Source organism: Pristis pectinata, chromosome 4 (assembly GCF_009764475.1).
Source record: "Pristis pectinata isolate sPriPec2 chromosome 4, sPriPec2.1.pri, whole genome shotgun sequence".
Lineage (NCBI taxonomy): Eukaryota > Metazoa > Chordata > Chondrichthyes > Rhinopristiformes > Pristidae > Pristis > Pristis pectinata.
Genome location: NC_067408.1, coordinates 56,018,061 through 56,045,812, shown reverse-complemented (window position 1 = coordinate 56,045,812; position 27,752 = coordinate 56,018,061). Strand labels below are relative to the sequence as shown.

General features: G+C 47.4%; 1 protein-coding gene across 1 annotated transcript in view; it reads left to right on the top strand.

The window, feature by feature from the left end:
- Positions 1 to 431: 431 nt before the first annotated feature.
- The window catches only part of LOC127569781 (programmed cell death protein 4-like), a 38,186-nt gene continuing 10,865 nt past the window's right edge, over positions 432 to 27,752 (top strand). The window contains exons 1-10 of the mRNA XM_052014669.1: positions 432 to 622; positions 9,217 to 9,456; positions 11,768 to 11,865; positions 13,492 to 13,605; positions 15,311 to 15,532; positions 17,141 to 17,238; positions 18,929 to 19,040; positions 20,895 to 21,002; positions 22,096 to 22,206; positions 25,839 to 25,978. Of these exons, the coding sequence (XP_051870629.1) occupies positions 598 to 622; positions 9,217 to 9,456; positions 11,768 to 11,865; positions 13,492 to 13,605; positions 15,311 to 15,532; positions 17,141 to 17,238; positions 18,929 to 19,040; positions 20,895 to 21,002; positions 22,096 to 22,206; positions 25,839 to 25,978 (1,268 nt within the window). The 5' untranslated portion in view covers positions 432 to 597. The remainder of the gene's footprint in view (positions 623 to 9,216; positions 9,457 to 11,767; positions 11,866 to 13,491; positions 13,606 to 15,310; positions 15,533 to 17,140; positions 17,239 to 18,928; positions 19,041 to 20,894; positions 21,003 to 22,095; positions 22,207 to 25,838; positions 25,979 to 27,752) is intronic.

Below are 27,752 nucleotides of genomic sequence, written 5' to 3'. Positions count from 1 at the left end.
GGCGGGAAACAATACACAGATAAATCCGGCAGGCAAAACGTGGAACATTTTATCAAAAGGAGGGGTTGGCATGAGGGTTGTGCTTAAAGAAACTAGGTCAGGAAGACGTACTCGTGGGTGAGGTGAAGATGGGAGGGGCGTGTGTAAAGCAAAAAAAAGCTGGGCCAAACGGCCTTTCTATTTTGAAGATGTACTGATGCACCAGTCTTGCTCAAGGAGTAAATGACGGTCGGTTCTGTGTTATCTCTGGGTTAAGTTTCATGCTAATTTCACCGCTGATTCCCACCAATCTGTTTACGTAACTTCCAAACTCAACCCCTGCTTTCTCCTTCTCCCAATCTCTTAAGTAAACAGTTCTGGTTTAAAAATACTGAGCACCCCGTCCCACCCCTCCCCAAACTCAGCCAATCAGCGCGGGCGCTGGCGCCGTCACGTGACTGGAACGTGGAAGGAAAGGAAAGTTTGCAAAAGTTTGGTTGAGTTGTTTTGAGAGTTGCAGAGACGGGACCAGTGAGTGAGAGGAGGTCTCAGACCGAGCGGGGTTCGTGCTGTATTACACCTCGACAAGAGTGGGAGATTACAAGGACTGGAGGAGCCATGGCGACCGAGGCTCCGGGGTCGGGTAAGGAGGGGGTGCATTGATTGGGTCTGCAATGTTTGCAGCGAGGGGGCAGTCAGTTATTCAATGCCCGACCACCTTGGGGAGAAGGTCCACACCCCGCCTCAGATGGGTCTCCGCACTTTCTCCCCGCTGCCCCGAGCTGTTTGCGGTTGGTGCAGCGGGAGAGCCCGCATTGACCCCCGGGGGAAGGCGTGCGTTGGTCCCCGCTCGGGCGGGGTGGGGGCAGTGACCACGTCTCTGCCTGAACTCGTGGTAAACCTGCTCCAAACTTCCGCGAGACATAATACTTGGTTCAGCAAGCGTTGCACCTGGGAAAGAGAAGACGTCCATTCTTTCAGATGCAAATAAGATCATTGTCAGAAAATAATAATTTTGTTTCAGTAATTTGACTGGCGACGTGGAGAGTGCAGCAGTATTTGCAAGGAGCAGGTGACTTTGCAGGCACTATCACCTGATCTCACTGGTGGGAGGAGGGTTACAGTTTTTCGATTTTTTCTGGATTTATTCCATTTAGTGCCGATTCCTGATTGCTCTTGGGAAGTTGGGGTGAACTGCACCTTGAACCTCTGGTGAAGGTGCTCCCAGAGTGCTGCTGGGGAGAGAGTTCCAGGATTTAGAAGCGGGAACGATGGAAAACCGGCGATATATTTCCAAGTCAAGATGGTGTAGGCACGGAGGGGAGTCTTCAGGGGGAGCTTCCCTGTCCTTGTAGTGGTGGAAAGCTATGGATCTAACATGGGTAAGGAGGATTTGTGTAGGTAGATACAATGGGCATTAGGGACATGGTGGGCTGAATGGCCTGCTTTGCTGCACGATTCTTTGACTCTAGATTTGGGAGATACTGTCAGGCAAGTCTCTGAGTAACTGCAGTGCATTTTGTAGATTTCAGCACAATCTTTGCACCTTTTTACACTTCTCGCTGTATTTACTGTTGCATTTATTACTACCATATATACTGTTTACTCTGAGCTTCACGTGAGCAAGGAATTTCATTGCACCCTGGTGTACGTGACGATAAACTAATCTGATCTGAGATGGTACACACTACTGTGCATGAGTGGTGGAGGGAATGGGTGGTGGACAGGCACCAATCAAGCAGGCTGTTCTGTCTTGGAGGGCGTTGAGCTGCTTCGCTTTTGTTGGAGCTGCCCTCATCCAGGGAAGTGGAGAGTGTTCCTGACTTGTGCCTTGAAGATGATGGGAAGGCCTGGGGTGTCAGGTGGTGAGTTACTCACTGGAGCTTACCCAGCCTCTGCCTTGTTCTTGTAACCACTGTAGTGTGTGGCTAGTCCATTTGTGTTTCTGGTCAATAGTAATGCAAGGGTGCTGATGGTGGGGTCTCAGTGATGGTAATGCCATTGAATGTTGAGGGTAGACCTTGGCGAGGTGGTCATTGCCTGGCACTTTTGTAGCATGAATGATATCGTCTGCTCATCAGCTGATGCTTGAATGTTGTCCAGGTCTTGCTGCATGCAGACATGGGCTGCTCCATTTGTGGAGGAGTTGTGACGGGAATTGCACGTTGTGCAATCACAGGAGGACGTTCCCACTTCTGACCTTCTGATGCAAGGATGATCATTATGAAGCAGCCGAAGATGTTTGGGCCTAGGCCTGGTTCATTTTGGAACTCAGTGATTTTAAAGTATTCAAGAGTTTATTAGAGCCATTTTATCCAAAAGGCTTCTGCCACAGTGCCACACACAAATTAGGTAGGATTAAACCCCTCGGTGTACTGAAGTGATCTGTCCAGTTTCCACAGTGTGTGGTCCATAAACTTCTCCAACACTGCAGTTTGTAAACTGGCCTGCTTCGGGTGTCCTCACTCATCATACCTCTACTCATTGCCTGACATTGGTTCTTGGTCCACCAAACGCACCTATTTGAAATTCCTTTTCTTAAAATCCCTCCTTCACCTCCCCCACCCTAATCTGTGTAACTTCATCCATTTTCACAACTCTGACACTCCAGCACTCTTCCAGTTCTGGCTAATAGCGTGACTTCCTTCACCTCACACTCTCCTGGACACTGAGCTCTGAAACACCTCTCTAGGACTCTCCTTCCGTGAGACCGTGGAACCCACCTTTGTCTCCATGCCACAGTGCTGTGAATTGCCTTGGAATGCCTGGGTGTGGTAAAGATGCTGTGTAATGACATCAGTGGTGGGGAGTGGACTGAGTTGATCAAGTGGCCATTGTGTATGGACAGAGGAGCGATGTGCCAAGACCGAAATCTTAACTGGTTCTAATCCTGATCAAAGAGCTGTGTGTAAGACACCAGCATTTTTTTTAACCTTTCTTTTCAATTTGAAGATATGCGGAAAGAGAGGTTGTATGGCACCTTTCACGACCAAAGCACTTCATATAGTGCATAGAACGTCCTCTGGGTGGAGGACTTCAGTATCCATCACCTAAACTGGCTGGATAACATGACCACTGATTGAGCTGATCGGATCCTGAAGGACAGAGTTGCTCAGTGGATCTACAATGGATGTGGAGCGAACCAATACAAGAGATGAACCTATATGTTCTCTTCCTCATCAGTATTCTTAATGAATCTCTTTATAAATGTCCAATGTTCTTGTGGAGACAACACCCTGTCTTCAGACTGAAGGTGCCTTCCTTTATACTGTGGCACTACACATGCTAAGTGGGATTGACTCCCAAAAAGTGGCAGATCGGGTCTGACCATCCGTGAGCTCTGAACCATCACAATCTGTAATTTTGTGGCCTTGCATAACCCTCAATTTACAATTACAGTTAAACCAAGGGATTACCCCCAGCTCAATGAAGAGTGCAGGAGGATATGCTGGGAGTGACACCGGGCATACCTGAAATGAGATACCAGCCTGGTGAAGCTGCAACACAGGACATCAAGCATGTTAAACAGTTTGTAGTAGACAAAGTGATCCCACGGTCAGTGGATCAGACCAAAGCCCTATTACATCCAGTCAAGAATGATGACAAGTTAAATAGCTAATGAGAAGCATTTTCAAATCTATCCCCATTCTCGATGGCGGGGTCCTGAGTACCAAAGAGTGGCTAAAGCATTAGTAACCATGTTCAGCCAGAGGTGCTAAGTAGGTGATCCATCTCAGCTCCCTTCTGAGATCCCCCAGCATTATTGTTCTCCAACCAACTGGGTTCATTCTGATGTCAGGGAATGTCTGAGCACTGGATGATCGATCAATGTTCAGTTCACTTGCAAATCTTAGAAGGAGCCCCATCGAAGAAACACTTGGAGAAATTGTAGTTAGAAATGGCAAGTATCAGTCATGCCATGCTTGACGAATTTTAGAAGTGTAGTTATTGTTTGGGAGTCTCTGCAACATCAATGTGATAAGTTGAGGATGAATGTTGGTCAGATCACATGGAAACTGTTCCATTGCCTAATAAGACAATTACTTTGCTGCATTACAATGGACGTATCTGTCAGTTGGGAGTTTTACAGTCATAAAGGAAGTCTTCTATCATTTTGACGAGATGGGTTGTGGTGTTGAGGGGTGGAGAGAGAATCTGTCTACTTGCTTGAAAAGTTTCACTTGCAAGTCTAGTTTTGGATCCTTGCATCATGGAGGAGATCCTCTGCACTCAAAATGAACACACCCATTCCTCAGCTCGAGGTGTGATCGCAATGATAAAGAATTAACTGGATTAATTCATGTTCTTGGTATGCTGTGTACTGGAACTTGCTACCCAAACTGCATCTCTTTCCCCTAATACGTCCTGGTATCCACTGCACTTTACCCATTACTGCATGCAGTGCATGAACAAAAAAAATGCATTTTCTTCATTTCGCATATCTAGATTGCAAACTTAAATCTCCTAAGTTTACGTTTTCCTCTAGATCTTCTTTTTCACTTCCCTCTGACCCCAGTTCTCCTCACAGTCTTGCCCCTTGCTATCTTATTTTCCAAAAGAGATTCACCAGGCCTATTCCTGGGATGAGAGGGTTGTCCTATCAAGAGAAGCTGGATAGTTTGGGTCCTCAGAGTTTGGAAGAACGAGGAATGATCTTACTTAACATACAAGATCCTAAGGGACTAGATGGGAGATGTTGAGATATTTTCACCAGTGAGAGAATCTCGAAACGAGGGGACATAGCTTCATTTGAATCTGAAGTACGCAGAAAGTTCTTTTTGCAGAGTGGTGAATGTCTGGAATTCTTTGCCCATGATTTGTGGAGCCAAATCATTGGAAGTATTTAAAGTTTAGAAAGATTAGAGGATTGAGGATTATGGGGAATTGGGGCAGAGGAGGAGTTGAGAATTGGGGTATATCATCCATGATCATATTAAATGGCAGGGTGGGTTTGGGGTGAAGTTTCCTGCTCCTCGTATTTGCTTGTGATCTACTTCTCTGATCCCAAACATCAGTCCTCGGCAGAAGCCTTAGCTCTATCCCCTCCGACCATCTCAATCAGTTCTGAGTCTGATGTGGTGCTGAGTTCTTCTCCTTTACCTTTACATAATTTCGTTGGCCAAGAGCCTTTACCTCTAACCTTGTCCTTTTCTTTCAACCATGGCATCCCCTTCACCATGGAAATCAAACACTGCATATGCTGGAAATCCTGAAATAAAACAGAAAATGCTGGAAACACTCAGCAGGTCGGGCAAAATCTGTGGAAAAGGAAGCAGAGTTAATGTTTCAGGTTGAAGAACTGGGAAAGAAGGAATAGAGTTTTGTCCTTTTATATATGATTTTATGATTTCCAAAACATGCGCAGTGGGAGGAGGAGTAGGCTACTTGGCCTTTCAAACCTGCTGTGCCATTTAATGAGATCGTGATTAATCTGATTCTATTCTCAGCTCTGCGCTCCTTTGTCACCATTGGACACATCCCATGCTGGTGTTCCAAAGTGATCCTTCCCTTTTTCGCTCTCCCTTCTCCTCCAACACTCACTCCCCTTTTCATAGCACCCAGTGGAACCATAGGAGATGCAGCACCTGCTCTCTTATTTCCTTTCTTTGTTGGGGATCCAAACGCTTCATACAGGCCATGCAATGACATAAGAGTTCCAATTTGGTGTACTGCATTTGTCTCTCACAATGTGGTCTCCTCAACATAAAAGAAACCAAATGTTGGCTGGGTGACTGCAAGTAATCCTAAAATTCCAGCATCCTGTCACTTTAATTTTCCTTTGCACTCTGACCTTTCTTTGGTCTCGTACACTGTCGTAGAATTGTACAGAACAGTAACAGACCTGTAGTCTCATTTGCCTGTATTCCTCTAAACAGTTCCTATCCAAATACCTGTCTAAATGCCTTTTAAGCATTATAATTGTTTCTGCTTCCACCACCTCCTCTGGCAGCTCATTTCAAATGTGTGGAAAAAAATTACCCCTCAGATCTCCTTTAAATTTCTCCTCTCTCACCTTGAACCTGTGCTCTCTAGTTCTAGACTCCCTATCCTGGCAAAAAGATTCTGACTACCTATCCTATCTATGCCCCTTATAAATTCATCCCTCAGCCTCCTACATTCCAGTGAGAATAAACCCAGCCTATGCAATCTCTCCTTATAACTACAGCCCTTCATTCCAGGCAGCATCCTGGTGAACCTCTTCTGCACTCTCCCTATTACTACCACGTCCTTCCTGTAGTATGGCAACCAGGAGTCACAGAGCCACACAGCACGGAAACAGGCCCTTTAGCCCAACCTGACTATGCCGATGAGTTGCCTACCTGATCTAGTCCCATTTGCAAAGTGTACGCAGCAAGCCCAACAAGGAGGAGCAATTCACCTTCTGATTAGACATATTACGGCCTTCAGTCCCGAATAATGAATTCAACAATTTCAGGCATTCAGCCAGTCTAGCCTTTTATCTTGTACTTCCTGCTTTTGTTCCCTCTCTCCCCTCCTGGTAACTTCAATCATCTATTGACACCTCTGCAAGCTGTGCCTTTTGTTATTCGCCAGCCTGCACCACCACCTCAGTTGGCACCACACCAGAACTTCCCTTTCATTCTCTGTCCCTCCTCCCACTTTCTGTGCAACTTGAAACTTGCTTTATGTCTAACATTTCCTTGTGCTGATGAAGCATTAATTCTGTTTCTCACGACATACATCCTGCCTGACCTGCTGAGTATTTCCTACGTTTATTTTATAAACCGAATGTTATTTGGGGAAGGGTTGGATAATACACCAGCCATTTATTCTGAAGTTATTGTCCTCGTTCCTCCAGACACTTTCCATTAAAGATGATGTAAGTTATTGGAAGGACATGCAGTTTAATTAACAGTCTGATAGGATGGCATTCTTACTGTTTTTGTATCTCCAAAGTCTTCCTGTGGAGAATTGTGAATTAGTGCATGGATGCACAAGCTCTGGCGTGAATTCTGCTTCCAACATCAGAACAGTCGGTTGATAGGGTGATTTATACATTGGCACCATAGGCTTTGAGAATCCTCCCATCCAAATTGCGAGAGGGAAGGGATTTACCCAAACCCACTAATCAGCATTTCCCTTGATACAAACCTAGAACTCCAGATTCTGACACAGAGTGTCAGCCTCTGCTTAGCAGGTTCGAAGCCCTCAGCTCCTGTTGCAGAGCTGGGAATGCTGGATGCTTGCTCTGGGTAAATTGGGGAAGGGATTGGGAAGTGGGAACTCTGTGACAAGGAAAAGTCAGTCATCTGAAAGGAGCGCTCAGATGTGGGATCCCGGTGCTGATTAAAACCATTGCATTATTAACAAGCAGAGGTTGCACTTTCTCCACCTGGAACCCCCCTCCCTGCTGAGCTCTGACCTTGTCAGACCTACACATCACATCTGCTTCCAGGCATGGTGCCTGTTTTGTAATGGTACGACAATACAGCCCAGCTCCTGCACTGTGGCACTCTCACTGATTACAGTTACGTGCATGTGGAAGTTGAGGGTTGGCTGTTGGGGGAGGCGGGGAGGGGAGGGGCCAGGAATTTGCAGCTGGCCAACTGGAATGTAATCTCACAAACAGTCTGGATGTGTACTTAATGCTTTTCTTGGTGGCTGTTCTTGCAATGGCTTCCCTTGGCTCCACTTTTGAAGGCTTCCTAAAATCCTTTCTCTTGCTGTGCCTGGAAAGCATGTGGAAACACGTGTCCTCGTGTGAAGGAGTGATAACAAAGTGTAGGCTGAACTGTGCTTTTTTTAAAAACCTAATCCCAGCCTGAAATCTGAGTCCGTGCTCCTGGCTGACGTTCCCCTGACGTATCGGGAGGTTCTTCCCTGTGGAATGTGACATTAAATCATTGAGTTTAATGTCCAAATTAATGCACATCCCACAAGTCAACGTCACTTTAGAAACCAGAATACCTGCTCATTGCCTTATCGTTTGTGGAACCTTGCTGGCTGCCCCTCAGCTGTTTGCACACGTTGTAACAGTAATTTGCTGAACTATATTGCTCCCCCCTTGAATAGTGCAGTGGGATCATCTCTTCCCTTCAAGGGGCAGACAAGAGTTTGGTTAATATTTCATCCTGAAGACAGCACACCTGATGGAGCAACATTCCCTCAGCACAGCACTGAACTCCGTAAATCTCTGGATTGGATGTTCAACAGCCAACCTCTGCTTCAGGTGTGAGTGTCACTGAAGATGATACTTAACAGCTGTACCGTGGACATCCAAAACCTTTAATGTTCTGCTTGTGATGCTGATTTGAAGCTGCTCCCCTGAAGGAGATGGTTATAATTTTCTATACTTCCAGACCACTAAAACTTTCACTGCTCCTCTCTGTGACGTAAGAGTGAGAATTCAAGTTTGTGTTTTCCTCATTATCCTGACATTGCCTGGTCTGGTTCGTGACCTGGGTAAGTGGGCACCTTATTCAAATGGGCATACCCCGAATGACTGTTTCTTGAGCTTGGATAAGGTATGGATGGAGGTGGGATGGGGTTTATAGATGAAGGGCAGGGGATTGGAGGGGTAAATGAGGCTTGGAGGGGATAATGGAGTGAAGATTGAGGGAATGTTGGGGTTGGGTAGAGGAGGCTTTATGTGGAGAGTCATGATTGACGAGGGGCAAGATGGATGTTGTTGGGGAAGGTAAGGTTTAAGGTGAGGGGGGGAGAGATTTAATATGAACCTGAGGAGGATCTTTTTCGCCCAGAGGATGGTCAGTATATGGAATGAGCTGCCAGAGGAAGTGGTTGAGACAGGTACATTAACAACATTTAAAAGGTACTTGGACAGGTACACAGGAAAAGTTTAGAGGGATATTGGCCAAACCTGAGCAGCAGCTTAGATGGGAATCGTGGTCGGCATGGAGCAGTTGGGCTGAAGGGCCTGTTTCTATGTTGTATGTCGCTATGACTCTAAGGTAGAATAGAGTGATGAGAGTAGTATAGGCCTAATTGGGAAAGTGCCTAAAGTTCCCAGCCTGGCATGATGGGTTGGCTGGGTTCCTTCCGTCCTGTGCCTTTGGTTTTCCGTATCTGAAAACTAACTTGCTTCCTCTCCTTCTCAGTTTTGATAGAGACTCTCAGACCTGAATCTTTGACCAACTATTTGGTCACCAGTTTTAATGCCCGCAGAGTTTTGTTGGATGCTGTTACTGTGAAGGTCCTTGGTTCTGTCGCGTTATTGAGCTGGGTGTAAATGCGGATGTGCGTTGTGTTTTGCAGCTGGTGATGAGTGTGCTCTGGGCCAGGCTGCAGATGCTGGCACCCTGGCCACCCGCGAGGAGGAGCTACACAAAGCACGTCAGAGTGCCAAGGCCAAGAGGAAGCTGAGGAAGAGTTCGTCACGTGACTCTGGGTCTGGCCGTGAGTCGTTCTCCGAGAGTACGGACGCTGGCGGTAACAAAAGCAAGATGGGGGACAAAAAGTCCCGATCAGGAAAGGGTCGAGGGCTTCCTAAGAAAGGTAATTAAGAACAGGGGCATGGGGTGTTGAAGATTGAGGGAACGTCTCCAGTCTTTCTTTGCACTTCTGTTTCCTTATCCCCGTTAGCTTCCTTCTTGTAGCCACTCGAGAGTCTCCCTGCTCTCTTGTCAGCACTGAACATAGCACAGGCTTGTAGTTATACTTGCGAGGACTTGAAACTGCCCAACCTCTGAAGCGATGGTGGAAGTAAATCCAGGGAGAGGTGGTTTCAGGGCCCTTTAACAGTCACTTTGTGCCATGTGTCAGCTGCCTATTGTGAAAGTCAGGTGTCTGGGGAGGAGCACTTTGAATGGGGATTTGGCTGCATGGTTATTGAATTGGGAGATGTTCTGTGGGAGGTGTAGTAGTTTCACCATGAGTTCTGTCTGTCCTTGGACATAGCCGTGCCTATACAGCAGTATTTTGGGCTGGAATATACTAAGCACCAGGGCTGCCAACTCTGGTTGAACTGTATTCCATGAATGCTTGACTTCTGAACTATGGGTGTTGGTTCAAATGTTCATCCCTGTCGATAATGGGGGCTTGATCTTAGTCCCAGAAGCTTCTCAGTCCATTTCCAATTTCATTAGGGATGCGTAGCCCCACAGTCATCTCACGTCCACTGAATGTTGTTGAATTGGAAGGGAGCATGTCCACTCTTAATATAAATCTACTTTCTGGCAACTCCAGACCAAACCTGGAGTGATTGGCAGCCCTGGTCCATTGCTGGAAGTGACTAATTGCAAATCATTTCGCTTTGTGCAGAGTAGTTCACCAAAATGTCTGGAAGAGCTTCATTGCCCCTTCTAACACTGCACAAACAATGGTGGGGGTTCTAACAAAGCAGTAGGTACATGGATAGTCTGAGGAGAGCCTTGTAGAATGCATTAGAGAGAGACTCCCAGAACATTACCTTGTAGGCCCAACTTGGGGAAGGGCTGTTTGTAAGTGGTCATGTTTAATGGGACAGAATTAATTAGTAATTTCATGGTAAAGGATCTCCTGGGGAAGAGGGGCCATAATATGATAGAATTTCGCATTCGGTTTGAGAGGGATGAAGCCATGTCTGAAACGGGAGTCTTAAACTTTAAAGGCAATTGCATGGGGGGTTGTGCAGGTCAAGTTGAAGGATGTGATGGATACTCAGTGACAGGTATTCGAGAAGGAAAGGGAAAACAGAGGTCGAGGCCAGGTGATATTCGGAAACCCCGGAATCCATTAGTTACGAGTTGATAGTGGGGCACTCAGACTATTTGGACTTCCAAAAGACATCTGATATGGTGCCCAATAATAAGTGTGGATAAAGGAGTGGTTAGCAGACAGGAATGGAGAACGGGGATGAAAGGTTAGTTTTCAGGTTGGCTAGCTGTAGCACATGGGTGTGTCAGGGATTTGTGCTGGGGCCTCAACTGTTCACCACGAAAGGCTGGTGTAATAAAGCCAAGTTTGCCAATTGTACATAAAAAGGTGGGGCAGTCGATTGTAAGGAGGATGCAAAGGAGCCCACAAGGGGATGTAGGCAGGTGAAGTGAGTGGCCAGAAAATCAACAGAAGGAGAATAAGGTGGAGAAACCAAAGGCTATCCTCTTGTAGAATATGAAAGCAGTGTTGCTGAAATGTTGGTCTATCCTTGTGCAAGGAGCACAATATTTGCATGCAGATAATTCAAGTAGTGAGGAATGCAATGGAATATTGATTTACTATCAGGGGAGAGTACAATGAGGAAGTCTTGCTGGTGTTGGTGAGACCCAAGCTGGAGTTCTGTTTACAGGTTTAGTCTCCGTATTTAAGGGGGATATACCCAGAGGTAGAGCAACCAAGGTTTAGTGTGTTGACCACTGTGATGAAGGCACTGTCCTGTGAGGAAAGGTTGAACAGAATGAGGTTCATTATGATTCTGAGAGCCTTGACAAGTGGGTGCTTCGATGATGGCTCTGCTGATTGAGGAGTCTGGAACTGGTGTGGAAAATCTCTGAATAAGGGGTAGCCTTATTGTTGAGAAGGGGGATCTCCATCTGTGAAGGTGGTCAATCTTTGGAAGCCTCTATGCAAGGAACTATAGAGGTGGAGTCATTCAAGCATGTTCAAGCCTGAATTAGACAGAGATTTTGAGTACAGGTGAAGGGGATGGAAAGTGGATCTGACACCAAAGGTCAGATCAGCCACGACCTTGCCGAATGGTAGTGCAGGCTCAAAGGGTTGAATGGCCTTCTCCCACTCTTATTTTTATTATGTTTGTCTCGTACCTACTGGGAGGTGGCTGAGTTTCACTGTGTGAGCACATCTAATCAATGCCTTCTGTGTGTCACAGGAGGCGCGGGTGGCAAAGGTGTGTGGGGCGCTGCAGCTCAGGTGTACGACGTGGACCAACCGGACATCCACGACCCCAACTATGATGACGACAAGCAGGTATTCCTGGGTCAGGTCCGAACCTAGACAGCTGAGGGATGATCTGACGGAGATGCACGAAATGTTGATCAACTTCAGTAGGGTCACTTGGAAGAACTTTATCTCCAATATATAACCACATATTCTTTTGCTCTTCTGTAGTCGTAATATGGGATGTTTTTATACATTACTAGTGCTTTCATTAGGTTACTGGTGGTTTGGTCACTTGTACCACTAAGTGTTCTGTGGGTTTATTGTAGGATATGGTCATAGAACTGTATTGTTTCTCTGAGCATTCCTGTAATGAAAGCTGAGGATTAGGGAGCACTGAAGGCGTGTTGGCATTTGTATGTTAGGATGTGTTGGTGAATATTACTGCTGCCTGGTGTTATGTTTTCTCTTTGTGGGTGTGTGGAGACCGAGGTTAGACTTGTCAGTGCTGCCACAGCAACTTAAGGATTGTGCACAGCAGGGTCAAAATGTGCTATGAAAGTCACCCAGTATTACTGTGCATGCCTGACAGTCTCCATGCGTTCACACAAACCCTACAATGGGTGCCCAAGAGAAACTTCAGCACAGCAACTGCACAGGCACCTGAACAGTCCAGTTTCTGATAAAATACATTCAAGTGAGGAACAGAATGCTGAGCCACCAGACCATGTAGCTTAAGCTGAACAAACCCATCAAGGGAGGTTTTGAATGTCGCATTTGTACACAGCATGCACATTCGCTGTTACTTCCTTATGACCTCCCTCAGATTATTTTGTTGAAACAATTGCCATCATTTAATTTGTTAGTTATTTTCACACTTGTGCATTTCCTTGGCAATGAACAAAATGAAAGAGATAATTTCACTTCCCTTCAGCAGCAATCGCTATGTTTGTCTATTTTAATTTACAGCTTCATCAATGATGCCAGATAGGTCACACTATTTCTGTAATTAATGTGTTCCTGCCTTTACGCACAACCTTAAAGTTCAAGCTGGGCCCACCCAGAATGAAATTGGAATTTCTGTTCCCAAACAAGGGAGTAAAAGTCCCGATCACTCTCTTCTTAAAGACTCCGAGTCCCTAAGATGGTTACGTTTCCAAGGTATATTTTTGAGCCAGTAGAACGTGGAGCAAACACTGGAAACTGGGTCATGGTAGAGATCGGCCATATTTCCTAATTTCATTGAAAGAGGCCGTTTCGGCTATCGAGTCCATGCTGGTTCACAGGGCAATCCCGTTATTCCCCCACTGATTTCTTTCCCTGTAAACTGTTCTCCCCAATTTCCCGTCGACTACTCACAGATTTTACCACCATGTACACCAGCAGTAATTTACAGCAACCAATTAACCTACCAACTCCCACATCCAAAGGATGTGGGAAGGAGACTGGAGGAAACCCACATGGTCACAAGGAGAATGTGCAAATTCCACACACAGCACCCAAGGTCAGGATTGAACCCGGGTCTCTGGTGCTGTGACGCAGCAGCTCTATCAGCTGTACCACTGCACTGCCTCTAATCAAGCTGAGTGGCTGAGCAGGGAGAAGGAGTGGAGAGGCCAACTCCAGGCCCTATGTTCCAACACTTCAGCAAATTCCTTACACAGTCTATCGATGAGTCTCTGAGTTTGTCAGTGACCGGTGTCTGTTTTGTTGTAGGGTGAAACTGTTTACCAAACGGTTGTTCCTGAACTGGACGACAGTGAGTTTGAGAAGGCAGTGACCCCAATCATTCAGGAGTACTTTCAACACGGAGATACCAAGGAGGTTGCTGTAAGTGAGTCCCAGCACTGCTCTTGAGTTGGAGTTCTCTGCAGTAAAGGTCGGGGATCTGATAACTGAGTCGGAATCTTGTTCTGTGGAGCGTGCAGCCATGGGTAATAAGCCAAACTAAAATGTAAATGTTGACCAAAAGTCAAACAGCATACTTCAGGACCTTTAAAGAGGAATGAATGTATGTAATGTGCAAGGGTTTAAATGATGTAAAACTCATATAAATTGGTTTATTATTGTCACACGTACCGAGATACACTGAAAGTTCTAGTTTTACAAGCCATTCATACAGATCATTTCAAAACATAAGGTCATTCAAAGGGAATAGCAGTAACAAAATGCAGAATATAGTGTGACAGAGAGAGTGCAGTGCAGGCAGACAATAAGGTACAAGGCCATGATGAAATAGATAGTGAGGTTTAGAGTTCATCTTTTATGTACAAGAGGTCCATTCAGTAGTCTCATAACAGCAGGATCGAAGCTGTCCTTGAGCCTGGTGGTATGTTTTCAAAGCTTTTGTGTCTTCTGGCTGATGAAAGGGGGAGAGAAGAGAAAATGTCTGGGGTGGGAGGGGTCTTTGATTATGTCAGCTGCCTTATTGAGGCAGTGAGAAGTGCAGACAGAGTCCATGCAGGGGAGGCTACACACTCTTATTATCAATCAATGGTCTGAAGTTACAAATTGAAGTCTAGCCCCATTACTGACCAGGTATGAGCAGACCCTGATATAATATCGAGTCAACTGGTCACAGGTCTACTTTCATGTCATGTGGATTAATGCACTGGTTCTGAAGTCGCTGGTAAGTCCGGCATTGCTCGTTCTTGGCTGCCTCGAGGAGATGTTTGCACAATGTGCCAGGATCAAGGGTTGGTTAAAGCTTGGTCACATGAATGTGGAGCTGGGGTCATGATTAGAATAGTCCTGGAAATGTTGACTGCTTTCCTTCCTTGTGTCAGTGAACCTATTGGGTTTTTGCAACAAGTCAGCCGTTTCTTGACCACCTCTACTGATGTGAAGACCTTCCGGTTCCAATTCTTGAGATGTGACGACAAGATTCGATCTTGCCTTCTCTAGATTATTGATCCCAGTGCCTGGATTACTATTACCGCTCCAAACTCCGTTAGCTAATGGTAGCTAAGAAGGATTAGATTCCCTCAGCTATTGACTGAGTGAGGAAGGAACTCTCTCATAGCCTCTGACGTTGGACCTGCAAAGGATTTACTGATTGCATGGTACGTCACTGGTTTGCTCACTGGTTTGCCGTTTGACTTTCTGTCTGATGTCAAAGATCAGAAAATGGAAAGTCTGGCATGGACTGGTAGTGTTGGAGTGATCCAGGAAGAGTGAAAGGGAAAGAGAAGGCCAAGGGGAGAACATTTGGAGCACCGAGCTGGGCTTTGGGTCGATGGAGCTTGTTGACATGGGTTGCAATTTCCCCATGCTCCCTGCTTCCCGCAGTTATTGTCTGACATGCATCAAAGCACTGCAACCCATGCTGCGAGTTTGCGTGTGCATCATCATTGTTTTGCAACTAGTTCAACACCCCCAGTGCCCACACCATGGGCACCAGGCAAATGGAGGTAGAGGATGAGGTGCAAGGAGTGTGTGGTGGGCACTGCCTCTCCCACTGGTCGAGGCTACTGTGGTGATGGGGGAAGGGGAGAGCGTGAGACATTTGCTTGATGCTGTTTTTCTGGCTTCCTAGACCCTGCTGCGTCAGATGAACCTGGGCAACAAGAAGAGCAAGCTCCCGTTCCTTTCGGTGACCATGTCGCTGGAGGGAAAGGCCAGCCACCGGGAACTAATCTCCCGGCTCCTCGCCGACCTCAGTGGAAAGCAGCTGTTGGCTGAGGACGCAGCCAGGGCCTTCGACCAGCTCCTGCGTGACCTGCCTGACCTCATCCTCGACACGCCCGAGGCGCCTCAGGTATGTGGCAGTGACTGGGCCCCTCCACCTGCCTGCCGTTAGGGGTGATATCCCTGGCACCTCTTCCTCCCCCTGCCTGTGGAACCCCAGACAGGTTCGGCAGGCAGGGGTGCCAGGGGTCTGACGTCCTGAAACGGGGTCTCAACCCAAAATGTTAACTGTCAGTTCCTTCAGCAGTTTGTGTTTCTCTCCAGATTCCTTGACCTCACCGGCGTCTGCAGACTCTCCTGCAACTGCCAGAAACCTCGGTGGGGTGTGTGGAGAGAGACTTTCTGCTGGGGGAGGTCAAGGAGATGTGGCTGCTGTCAGGCAGCAGTTCCTTCACACAGCGGGGCAGCACCTAGTACCCCACCCCTCCCCAAAGAGCAGTGGTAACACAAGGAGTGGGAGGGAGTCTGGTAAATACTCCAAAGCTCAGATTGGTTGGGTTTTTGATCAGGCAAAAGCATTGGTGGTAAAGGAAGCAGAGCAGATGGAGTCAGCACACAGACAAGTTGTAATCAAATTGATCGACAAGTCCGGGTGGCACAGTGGCTCAGAGGCCTGGGTTCGATCCTGACCTCGGGTGCTGCCTGTGTGGAGTTTGCACGTTCTCCTTGGGGGCGTGTGGGTTTCCTGTCACATCTCAAAGTCGTGTGGGCTGGTAGGTTAATTGGTCACCGTAAATTGCTCCTAGTATTTAAGTGAGTGGTAGAATCTGGGGGTAGTTGATGGGAATGTGGGGAGAATAAAATGCGTCAGTGTAACTGAATGGCTGATGGTCGGCATGAACTCAGTGGGCCGAAGGGCCTGTTTCTATGCTGTGTAACTCTATGACATGATAGAGAGGTCAAATGGCCTCTTCCTGTTGCTAATAGTCAATCTTTCCAATACTGTCAACTCTGGCACTGGGGGGAGGGAATGTTGTGTGTACCAGAGTGGGGCAGGAGTGGCACCATGGATGTCCTCTCCAGGACCTTGCTCACTGCTCTAGGGTCAGTGATGAAGGGGCGAGGACCCTTGGGCCCATTTGTCCATCGGGTAGAGTTGAAGAACTGGCCCTGTTAGATGTTCCTTCTGACGAGCAAGACCGATTCCTGTCAAAGCATTGAGTCGAAAACATACTCCGGTTCCCTGGGTCTGAAGTTGGATTTGCTGTCAGCCTGTGGCCTGGGTTCAGTGGAGAGGAGTGCCGGTGGGACCCTTCAGGAGTGGGGGAGGGCAGTCTAAACCCTGGGAGCCTTGTAGTCAGCTGGAGAACCTATCAGCAGGGCACTGCCTTCAGCTGCACCCACCTGGTTTAATAGCAGTGTGCCCCCAGTAGAAGGGGGAAGGTGAACCCCCTCTGGATACGTTTGGGGTTGGGTTGGGTGGTGCGGTATTCCACCCTGTCCCATTCTTGGTCTCCCCCCCCCCCCCCCCCCCCCCCCACACTTCGGGAAAGTCCCTGAGTTAGAGGGTTTCAGTCTGAGGCCATGTTGTCTGTGCTGCACTGGCTCCCTGTGCCCAGTGGGGGTGTTGCAGAACCACCACCACCCACCCAGGCAGATGGTGGTGGGGGCTGTAGGCTGGGGTTACACTTTTCCTTCGTGCTGCCTTGCTGACGGACTGTGCTTTGTTTGTGTGCAGATGGTGGGGCAGTTTGTAGCCCGCGCCATGGCGGACCACGTTCTGTCGGCGGATTTCCTAGATGGTTACAAGGGAAGGGTTGACTGCGAGCAGACCCGGTAAGCACACCTAGCCTCCAGAACGCACCAGGCAATCCCGCCGCAGGGTCTGCCTGTTCCATTTAGATCCCTTTCCTCATTCCCGTTCCAGAAGGCCACACTGGTGAACCTTCAGAGGGCAGGTGCTCCAGGAGGCCGGAGGCTGCTTCTCCTAGCTCTTCCTGCATGGTCCACTGAGCAGGAAGACCAGGTGGCACAGTGACTCAGCTGGTAGAGCGGGTGCCTCACAGTGCCGGAGACCTGGGTTCGATCCTGACCTCTGCTATCTGCGTAGAGTATGCACATTCTCCCTGTGACTGCGTGGGTTTCCCCCAGGTGCTCTAGTTTCCTCCTACATGCCCAAGACATGCGGGTTGGTAGGTTAATTGGCGGCTGTAAATTGTCCCTAGTGAGTATGTGAGGATAGGATCTAGGGAGTAGTTGATGAGAATGTTGCGAGAATAAAATGGGTGAGGCTAGGATTAGTGTAAAAATGGGTGGTTGCCGGTTGATGTGGATTGGTGGGCCAAAGGGCTTATTTCCATGCTGATTCTATGACCAGCAGTGCTGGTGAGGCCAGTGTTTCGTGGTTCTGCGGGAACTGTGCTCTGCACAGTGCCCCTGGCCTCTTCTCCAAAACCCAGTATCGACAGGCTCCAATGATGCTTGCTTGGACATTGACTAGAGTCTTCAAGTGTACAGGAAATGGATTGGCTGTCCCATCAACCAATGACAGCATTGACAATGGAGAATATTAATGTCCTGCTCGCAACAAGTGTACCCTTTTGTTTTGGAGGAGTGTCAAAATTTCCCTCCCCTCATTTTCCCTCCTCTGCACTGGCGAGACCAAGCACAGACTGGGTGACTGCTTCGCCAAGCATCTGCATTCCGTCCATCATGGCCATCTGGAGCTCCCAGTTCCCAACCATTTTAATTCCCCTCCCCATCCCCACACCAACATGTCTGTCCTCGGCCTCCTCCACTGCCAGGGTGAGGCTTCACGCAAACTAGAGGAACAGCACCTCGTATTCCACTTGGGATAAGCCTGACGGCATGAACATTTGAATTCTCCAACTTCAGGTATCCTGCTTTCCCCTTGTCCCTTTCCTCTCTCCTCCTGATCTACCCAGTGCTTCCACCCCAACCCTGAAGCCCCCAACCACCCAGTTTCTTTCCCCTCCCCCACCCACTCAATCTGCCCATCACCCACACACTCCTCCCACTGGGTCCCCTCCACCACCCACCACCCCCCCCCCCCCCCCAATCTGCCCATCCCACCTCCCTTATTTGGTTCCATGCTCCACCTTCCTTGACTTCCAGATTCCATCATCTGCAGCCCTTTGTCGCCTCCACCCATCACCTCCCAGCCTCTGGCGCCATTTCCACTCTCACCCACCTACCTCTCACCCCTCCTCACCTGAATCCACCTACCACCTGCCAGCTCTAGCTCCACCCCTTCCCCTCTTTATACTGGCTGTCTCCCCTCTGTCTTTCAGTCCAGATGAAGGGTCTCAATCGGAAACGTCAACTGTCCATTTCCCTTCACAGATACTGCCTGACCCACTGAGTTCCTCCAGCAGTTTTTGTTACTTCAGAATCCAACATCTGCAGTTTCTTGAGTCTCCATTTCCCCCTCTCCTCCTTGTATCCTGGGATGCTTGAAGCAGGGGCAGTGAGCCAGCCTCCTGACCTGCTGTCTGTTTCTCTGCAGCCTAGCGCTGGACAAGGCCACCGTGTTGCTGAGCATGAACCGTGGGATGCGCCTGGACAACGTCTGGGGTGTTGGTGGGGGTCTCAGACCCGTGAAGCAACTCGTCAAGGAGGTAGGGCAACCATACTCACAGTAGAGAGGGGAGCATGCATGGGTGGTTCCAAAGTCCCTGAAGAGGCTTATCGGGAACTGGTTGTTAATAGTGGGGTGGGAGGTGTGTTTGTGGGGTCCTACCTGTTCCACCTTGTGAGTTTAAGGCCTAGATTTGACAGGCATACTAATTTTGTCCTTGAATGGGACAGAGCAGCAGCATGTAAAATTACAGAGGGGTGTGGTGACCAGAGAGGCTGGCATGGGTGTAGTACTCTGCCATCCTAGAAATGATCAGAGGGTGGTCCTGGTCTGGCCTGGTAACTCGCACAGACCCTGTCCTAGAGAATCTGCATAGCCTCGGACAGGGGATGGAAATCGGGCTCCCTCTTCCCTAGATCTGGGGCAGAATGTCCACCCCCCCCCCCCCCCCAAAATCAAGCGGGCCTTGTGCCATGTGTATGGTGAGATCTTTCTCTGCCCTGATGCCCACCTCCTTAGTGACATTCTTCCAGCACAGGACCTCTTGTCTGGACAAGGAGGATTAATTTCAGGATCCCACGGTGAGTGCTTAAAGCTGGGCCTCACGGGGCAATTATTTTCCCAAGCTGCCCCTACAGCTGCACTAAGAACATCGAACATTTTCAAAGTACATATTGCCCACTGTTCTGTGGCACATCCCTCATTCAGTGAAGGAATCTGTGAAATAATGTTACCGGTGTATGAATTTTTCTTGGTGCTGACTTGTACACATTAATCAAGTTAATGCCTGCTTTAAATAGCACACCTCAAAACCTGCTGTGCTGAATGTTTAAATTCACATCAGTTACGACATCAGTCCTATTGTGAGCAAGGCTTGTTGTACTGCACCTGTCATAATTGACAAAGTGGCCAACACCTGGATAACATACAAGTTGTTGCTTTGCATTTCCAGATGATACACTTTGGAAGCTTTACTCTCCTCCAGTTCTTTCCTTTCACATCGATAAAGAAGGTGTATGGCACGCTTGCCTTTATCAGTCGAGGCATTGAGTTCAACAGTCAGGAAGTTATGTTGCAGCTTTATAAAACTCTGGTTAGGCTGCATCTGGAGTATTGCATTCAGTTTTGGTCGCCACATTCTGGGAAGGATGTGAGAGCTTAGGAGAAGGTGCTGAAGAGATTTACCAGGATGCTGCCTGGATTAGAGGGTATTAGATATAAGAAGAAGTCGGACAAACTTGGGTTGTTTTCTCTGGAGCAGAGGAGGCTCTATGCCTCTCAATCTTATAAACTGATAGAAGTTTATAAGATTATGAGAGGCATAGATAGAGTAGACAGCTGGTATCTATTTTCCAGGGTCGAAATGTCCAATACTAGAGGGCATGCATTTAAGGTGAGATGGGGAAAGTTCAAAGGTGATGTGTGGGGCAAGCCTTTTATACAGAGTTGTGGGTTTCTGGAATGCACTGCCAGGGATGGTGGTGGAGGCAGATACAATAGAGGCATTTGAGAGGCTCTTAGATATGAATGTGCAGAGAACGGAGGGATATGGACCGTGTGCAGGCAGAAGGGATTGGGTGTCATTAGCTTAATTAGTTCAGCACAACATTGTGGGCTGAAGGGCCTGTTGCTGTGCTGTGTTGTACTGTTGTATGTTCTGTGTAGGCCGTTGTATCAGTTCACCTTTCACTGTTGACCCAGTGATCCAGACCACCTCAGACCCATACTATGGGCAGTGAAGTGCTCTGGGAAGGGCCCTACACCAACACAAGCCCATATCTAATTCTTCCATAGGTTTCTTCGTCTGTGCAAGATAAGCTGTTCTGTAATACTGAGCAGTGGAAGGGGGGTGGGGGGGGAAGCACAAGAACTAACCCTTTGAACTCTTCACCAGATGAACCTCCTGCTGAAGGAATACCTCCTGTCCATGGACACAGCTGAAGCTGAGCTCTGCCTGCAGAACCTGGAGGTGCCACACTTCCACCATGAGCTGGTCTACGAGGTACATTGCCCTTTGTCTCACTGGTGACCTGTCTTCCCCTCCTCCTCTTCCTTTGAGTTCAATTTATGTGCATGTATATCAGAGGTTCAACGGCAACACCCCCTTCCACCTCCTGACTCACTCCTCCTACTCTCTCCCCACTTTGCCTGCAGGTAGTCAGAATATTGTGCCTGTGTCATTGTGCCTGAGTTGACGCATTGAGAAAGGACCGTACTGGGTCAGTGGAAGTGAAAAGCTGCCAGTGACCTGAATTTGTTCAGGAACAGAAACCATTCCAGACACATTCTTCTCCTTTCCACATTACAAAGGGACAGTTACTTCCATGACTCCTCTCCTCTTCCTCTTCCCGCTCCACCAACCCCTTCCCAGGCAACTTAAGAGATGCAACACTTATCCTTTCACCTCGTCCCTTCACTCCATCCAGAGACCCATTCTCTCGCACTTGCTATTTGCAGTGCTCACAATGCCATCTCCTCTACATAGAGGAAACCAAACCTAGATTAGGTGACCACTTTGCAGAACACCTCCAATCAGCCCCCAAAGAGGACCCTGACCTTTCTACACTCTGACCCGTCTCGAGAGACCACCCTGATCTGGAACCATCAGTCCCAGCACCGAGTGCAACGATTATAGTTCCTCAACTTCGTTTTATTGCAGATCTTCAGAGTTCACAATTTTCCTTCTGGTAACTTCAGGTAATTATTCTGCAAGTTCCCCTATTTAAGCCCCTTCCTATCTCTCCCTTTGTTCCAGTGTTTTTCCCCATTCCCATCTCCTTTCACCTTGACTTTCATCTACCTGGTCAGTCACTCTCCCCTGCCTTTCACCCTGTTACTTGTCTTCCTCTTTGTTCTTCACCCCACCCTGTTCCCTGCCTCCTTTAAGCTTGTTTCCCAGTTCTAATTACCTGATCTTTCTCCACAGATGCTGCCTGACCTGCTGAGCATTTCCTGCTTCTATTTGCACTTCTGCGTCCAGTTGGCTGATGGCCTCTTATTCTCACAGGTTGCTGCTTGTCTCTCTGCATTACCGCCTGGGTCTTCATGTTGTCCCTGGATCTCCACTGACCTGTGCTTTCCTGCTCTGCCTGCAGGCTGTGGTGATGGCCCTCGAATCCACGGTTGGCAACGCCTCTGATCTGATTGTAAAGCTCCTGAAGAGTTTCTGGGAGTCTGGCTTTGTAACTCTTGATCAGATGAACCGGGTGAGTTTATTAAAGCTTGACAAATCCTCCTCGTGGAAGAACATCAGGAACAACAGAAATGAAATCACCTTTTGATTTTTTTTTCATAGCTCTGATCTCTCTGCCTGTGGTGTGTCTCCCACCTGTTTGAAAGAGATCTTTGTTTAGTGTTTAGAGGTTCTCAATGAATACTTCTCTTCAGTATTCACCAAGGAGAGGGGTCTTGATGACGCTGAGGACAGTGTTGGTAAGGTTAATGTTCTAGAGCATGTAGGTATCAAGAGAGGATGTGTTGGAGCTATAAGAAAATATTAGATTAGATAAGTCCCCGGGGCCTGATGGAGTATTCCCCAGGCTGCTCCGCAAGGTGAGGGAGGAGATTGCTGAACCGTTGGCTAGGATCTTTGAGTCCTTGTTGTCCTCGAGAATGGTACCAGAGGATTGGAGGGTGGCAAATGTTGTCCCCCTTATTCAAAAAAAGTAGTAGGGGTAGTCCAGGGAATTACAGACAGTCTGTGGTGGGCAAGCTGTTGAAAAGGATTCTTAGAGACAGGATCTATGAGCATTTAGAGAATCATAGACTGATTAGGGACAGCCAGCATGGCTTTGTGAAGGGCAGATCATGTCTCTCAAGCCTGATGGGATTGTTTGAGGAGGTGACCAGGCAGATTGATGAGGGTAGTGCAGTAGATGTGGTCTACATGGATTTTACTAAGGTGTTTGACAAGATTCCACATGGTAGGCTTCTTCAGAAGGTTAGAGGGGCATGGATCCAGGGAGGCTTGGCCGTGTGGATTCAGAATCGGCTTGCCTGTAGAAAGCAGAGGGTTGTGGTGGAAGGAGTGCATTCGGATTGGAGGGCTGTGACAAGTGGTATCCCACAAGGATCGGTTCTGGGACCTCTACTTTTCATGATATTTATTAATGACTTGGATGAGGGGGTAGAAGGGTGGGTTAGCAAGTTTGCAGATGACACAAAGGTCAGTGGTGTTGTGGATAGTGTGGAGGGCTATCGAAGAATGTAGAGGGATATTGATAGGATGCAGAGCTGGGCTGAGAGGTGGCAAATGGAGTTCAATCCGGGGAAGTGTGAGGTGGTACGCTTTGGAAGGACAAACTCCGAGGCAGAGAACAAAGTTAATGGCAGGATTCTGGGTAGTGTGGAGGAGCAGAGGGATCTGGGGGTTCCTATCCACAGATCACTGAAAGGTAGTTAAGAAAGCTTATGGGATGTTAGCTTTCATAAGTCGTGGGATCGAGTTGAAGAGCCGCAAGGTAATGATGCAGCTCTACAAAACTCTGGTTCGGCCACACTTGGAGTACTGTGTCCAGTTCTGGTTGCCTCATTATAGGAAGGATGTGGAAGCATTGGAAAGGGTGCAGAGGAGATTTACCAAGATGCTGCCTGGCTTGGAGATTATGGATTATGAGGAGAGACTAAGGGAGCTAGGGCTAGTAGGATGAGGGGAGACATGATAGAGGTATACAAAATGTTAAGAGGAATAGATAGAGTGGACAGCCAACGCCTCTTTCCCAGGGCACCAATGCTCAATACAAAAGGGCATGGCTTTAAAGTAATGGGTGGGAAGTTCAAGGGAGATATCAGAGGGAGGTTTTTTTACCCAGGGAGTGGTTGGTGCATAGAATGCGCTGCCTGGGGTAGTGGTGGAGGCAGGTACGTTGGTCAAGTTCAAGAATTGTTAGATAAGCAAATGGAGGAATTCAAAATAGGGGGATATATGGGAGGAAGGGGCTGGATAGTCTTAGGCGTGGTTTAAAGGTCGGCACAACGTGGTGGGCAGAAGGGTCTGTATTGTGCTATATTGTTCTATGGTAATTTCCCTGTTCTTCTTTCAATGCCCAGCAAATTCCTTCCCAAATTGGTAATTGGTGTATGATTATCACATGTACTGAGATATAGTGAAAAACTTTGCTTTGCATGCCATCCATATAGATCATTCCAAACATAAGTACATCGAGGTAATACAAAGGGAAAAGCAATAACAGAATGCAGAATGTAGTGTTACAGAGAAAGTACAGTACAGATAGACAATGAGGTGCAAGGGTCATGACAAGGTAGATTGTGAGATCAAGAGTTCATCTTTATCATACAAGAGAATTATAACAGTGGGATGGAAGCTGTCCTTGAGCCTGGTTGTGCATGTTTTCAAGCTTTTGCATGTTCTGTCCAATGGAAGCTGGGAGAAGAAAGAACGTCAGGATGGGAGAGGTCTTTGATTAATTTGGCTGCTTTCCCGTGGCAGTAGGAAGTGTAGAAGAGGGGAGGCTGGTTCTTGTGGTGAACTGAGCTGTGTCCACAACTCTGTCAATATTTACCATTTGGAAGCTGTTACTGAAACAGATTCCATTCATGTTTCAGGGAGTACATTCCAGAGTTAGCTTATATAAAGTCATAATAGTTCTTTTATCACTTACCTCCTTTCTCTTCTTGGGTTTCAGGCCCTCCTCTCAGTGGAAACAACTTGTTGTTTGGTTACATAACCTTCGTAACTGTGAACACCAATTTGGACAGATATTTGGATAAGAAAGGTTTAGAGGGATATGGGCCAAACATGGACAAATGGGACTAGCTGAGATGGGCATCTTGGATGGGAAGGGCCTGTTTCCGTGCTGTATTACTCTGAGTCCATTAAGTTCTTAGTTAAGCCCTCCAGTCCCCGATGCTGCCTGCCGTGAGTGATGATGTCCTAAGCTGTGCAGATCTCTAAGCTGCAATTCCTGGGAGCCTAGCAGTTTACCTTCCTGCTGAGACCTAGGTTCCTCTTGTAATGTGGGTGCAACTGTTGGAAATGGTGATGGACTTCAGATCCTGAAGCTGCAGTGAGGGAGTTGGATGAGGCTGCAGCCAGGCCCTGTGTACCCACCCAGCTGACGTCAAAGGTCCATGCCCCCGTTTTCAGGAGGAGCAGGAGGGGTCCAGGGTATCAACTAGTTTAATGTCCCCCCAACAACAGCATGAAAACAGATGACCTGGTTATTAACCCATTGTTGTTCGCGGAAGGTTGCAGTGCTGCCGGGTTTGGCTATGTTATAGTTATGACTATACTTAACAAGGAATCAGTTGGCATTGGTTTATTATCGTCGCATGCACCGAGATGCAGTGAAAAGTTATTGTTTGCATGCCATCCAGACAGGTCATTCCATTCACAAGTATGTCGAGGTAGTAAAAAGAAAACAGAATATAGTGTTACAGTTACAAAGAGAGTGCAGTGCAGGAAGATAAAGTGCAAGGGCCATGACGAGGTAGATTGAAATATCAAGTGTTCATCTTTTAGCATATGAGTGGTCCGTTCAGGAGTCCTGATGATAGTGGGATAGAAGTTGTCCTTGAGCCTTGTGGTACGTGCGCTCAAGCTTTTGTATCTTCTGCATGACAGGAGGGGGGAGAAGAGAGAATGGCCAGGGTGGCAGGGGTCTTTAATTATGTTAGCTGATTTCCCGAGGAAGAGAGAAGTGTAGATGGAGTCAGTGGAAGGGAGGTTGGTTTGCTTGATGGACATTGTCTATGAAGCAGTTGGAATGTTCTGAGGTTTTTCCAAAAGCAACAGAAGTGCAGGGTCATGTGTCTTTTTCACCAATGACTTGCTGAACATGGCACCTTCCTTTCCCACCTACCCTGCTTTCTTCTGCAGGGATTCAAACGGGTCTATGAAGCCATGCCTGAGATCAGCTTGGATGTGCCAAACTCATACAGCACGCTGAAGGACTTTGTGGACCTTTGCCATCAGCAAGGCGTCATCACCAAAGCACTCCAGGAGCAGTGTCCTACACGGTAGGATGTCAAACTTGAGTTCTGTTGCTCCACTTCAATCAGGCTAGAACCTCACAAGTTGAATAATTAAGCTTTAAACTAAATTGTTGGGGGTTGGGTGCAGGGGTGTGGGTTCGACTGAAGTTTAGAAAGTTTGAGAAGGCATGAAGCAATCGCAGTGAAGTAAATTGGGTAATGATCATCAGAGTCTGTCAGGAACGGATAGCCATCTGAGCAAGGAGAAATGGTACAAAGTTGGAGACTTTTATCTGAATGCACACTGCATTTGTAAGGAGATGGGTGAATTAACAGCAATAAAAATAGATGAGTATGATCTAATGGCCATTACAGAGGTGCCATTGCATAATTTAATATCAATTAAATATTTTAGGATACTTAAATTTTAGGACATAGGCAATATGGAAAAGTCTGCGGGGAAGCCTGGATGTTAAAGAATGGGATAAAGGGCTTAGAGTGGGTGCTCAGAAAATTAGGCACCACAGAGGCTCAGCTACTAGAGCCGCTGCCTTGCAGCCTCAGAGACCTGGGTTCAGTCTTGACCTCCGGTGCAGTTTGTGTGGATTTTGCCCATTCCCTTGACTGCCTGTTTCCTTCCATGTCCCAGAGACATGCTGTTCGGTAGATTAATTGGATGCTGTAAAATGTGACTAGTTTGTGGGTGAGTGGTAGAATCTGGGGAGAGTTGATGGGAATGTGGAGAGAATTTTAAAAAAAAAAGTGGGAGACACGAGACTGCAGCTGCTGGAATCTGGAGCAAAAAAACAATCTGCTGGAGGAACTCAGCAGGTCGAGCAGCATCTGTGGGAGGAAGGGAAAAAAGTGGGATTAGTGTAATTGATGGTTGGAGCGGACTTGGTGGGCTGAATGGCCTGTTTCCCTCTGACTATAAAGTCAAGTAGAATCAGTGTGGTTGGAGCTAAGGAACAGAGAGCACTGTCCATCGACAATGCAAGGCAGAATATAACTCGGGGAAATAAATTGTGTGTATCAAGGATGATATAATAGCCCTGGGGGAGCTTTGATCTACATAGAGACAGGGAAAACCAAATGCAATAGTGTGGAGGGGCGAAGACATGAAGTTGCTTTCCTGGATGTTGAAGAGCCAACAAGGGAACAAGCTATTTTGGGTTTAGTGTTGTGCGATGAGAAAAGGTTAATTGATGATCTGGTTAAGGGCCTTTGGGGACCAGTTCATAATATCTTGGAGGTTCCTATTGGAACCAAGAGGGATTTAGTTCAGTCTGAAACCAGGGTCTTAGATCTGAATAAAGCAGACTACAGCTGACGTGTGAGTTGATATGTTCCTTTTCCAGGCAAAATGAAAGGCCCAAAAGGAATAATGGTCCAGCCACAGTTATCAAGAAATGTTAAAGATAATATTAGATCAAGGGAAAAGGCATGTGTTGTCAAAAAGTGCAGTTAGGCTGAGGATTGGGAAAAGGTAGAAATCAGCAGAGCAGGAACAAGACACAAATACAAAGGCTAGCAGGAAACAAAAACTAACAGGAAGAGTATCTGTGAGATGACTAAGGTTGTCAGTGAATGGAATAGATGAGGGCGAACTGATGGATAATTGGTATTTGGACTTTCAGAAAGCCTTTGATAAGGGGCCACATGACATTATTAAACAAAATTGAATTGAGGATTGGTTAAAGGACCAAAGATGGCGTTGAGAGTAAATAGTCATTTTTGGGTTGGGGTGCTGTAGGCATCAGTGCTGGGGTTCCAGCTGTTCTGTCTGTAGTACTGGTTTGGGTGATGGGAACAAGTGTAG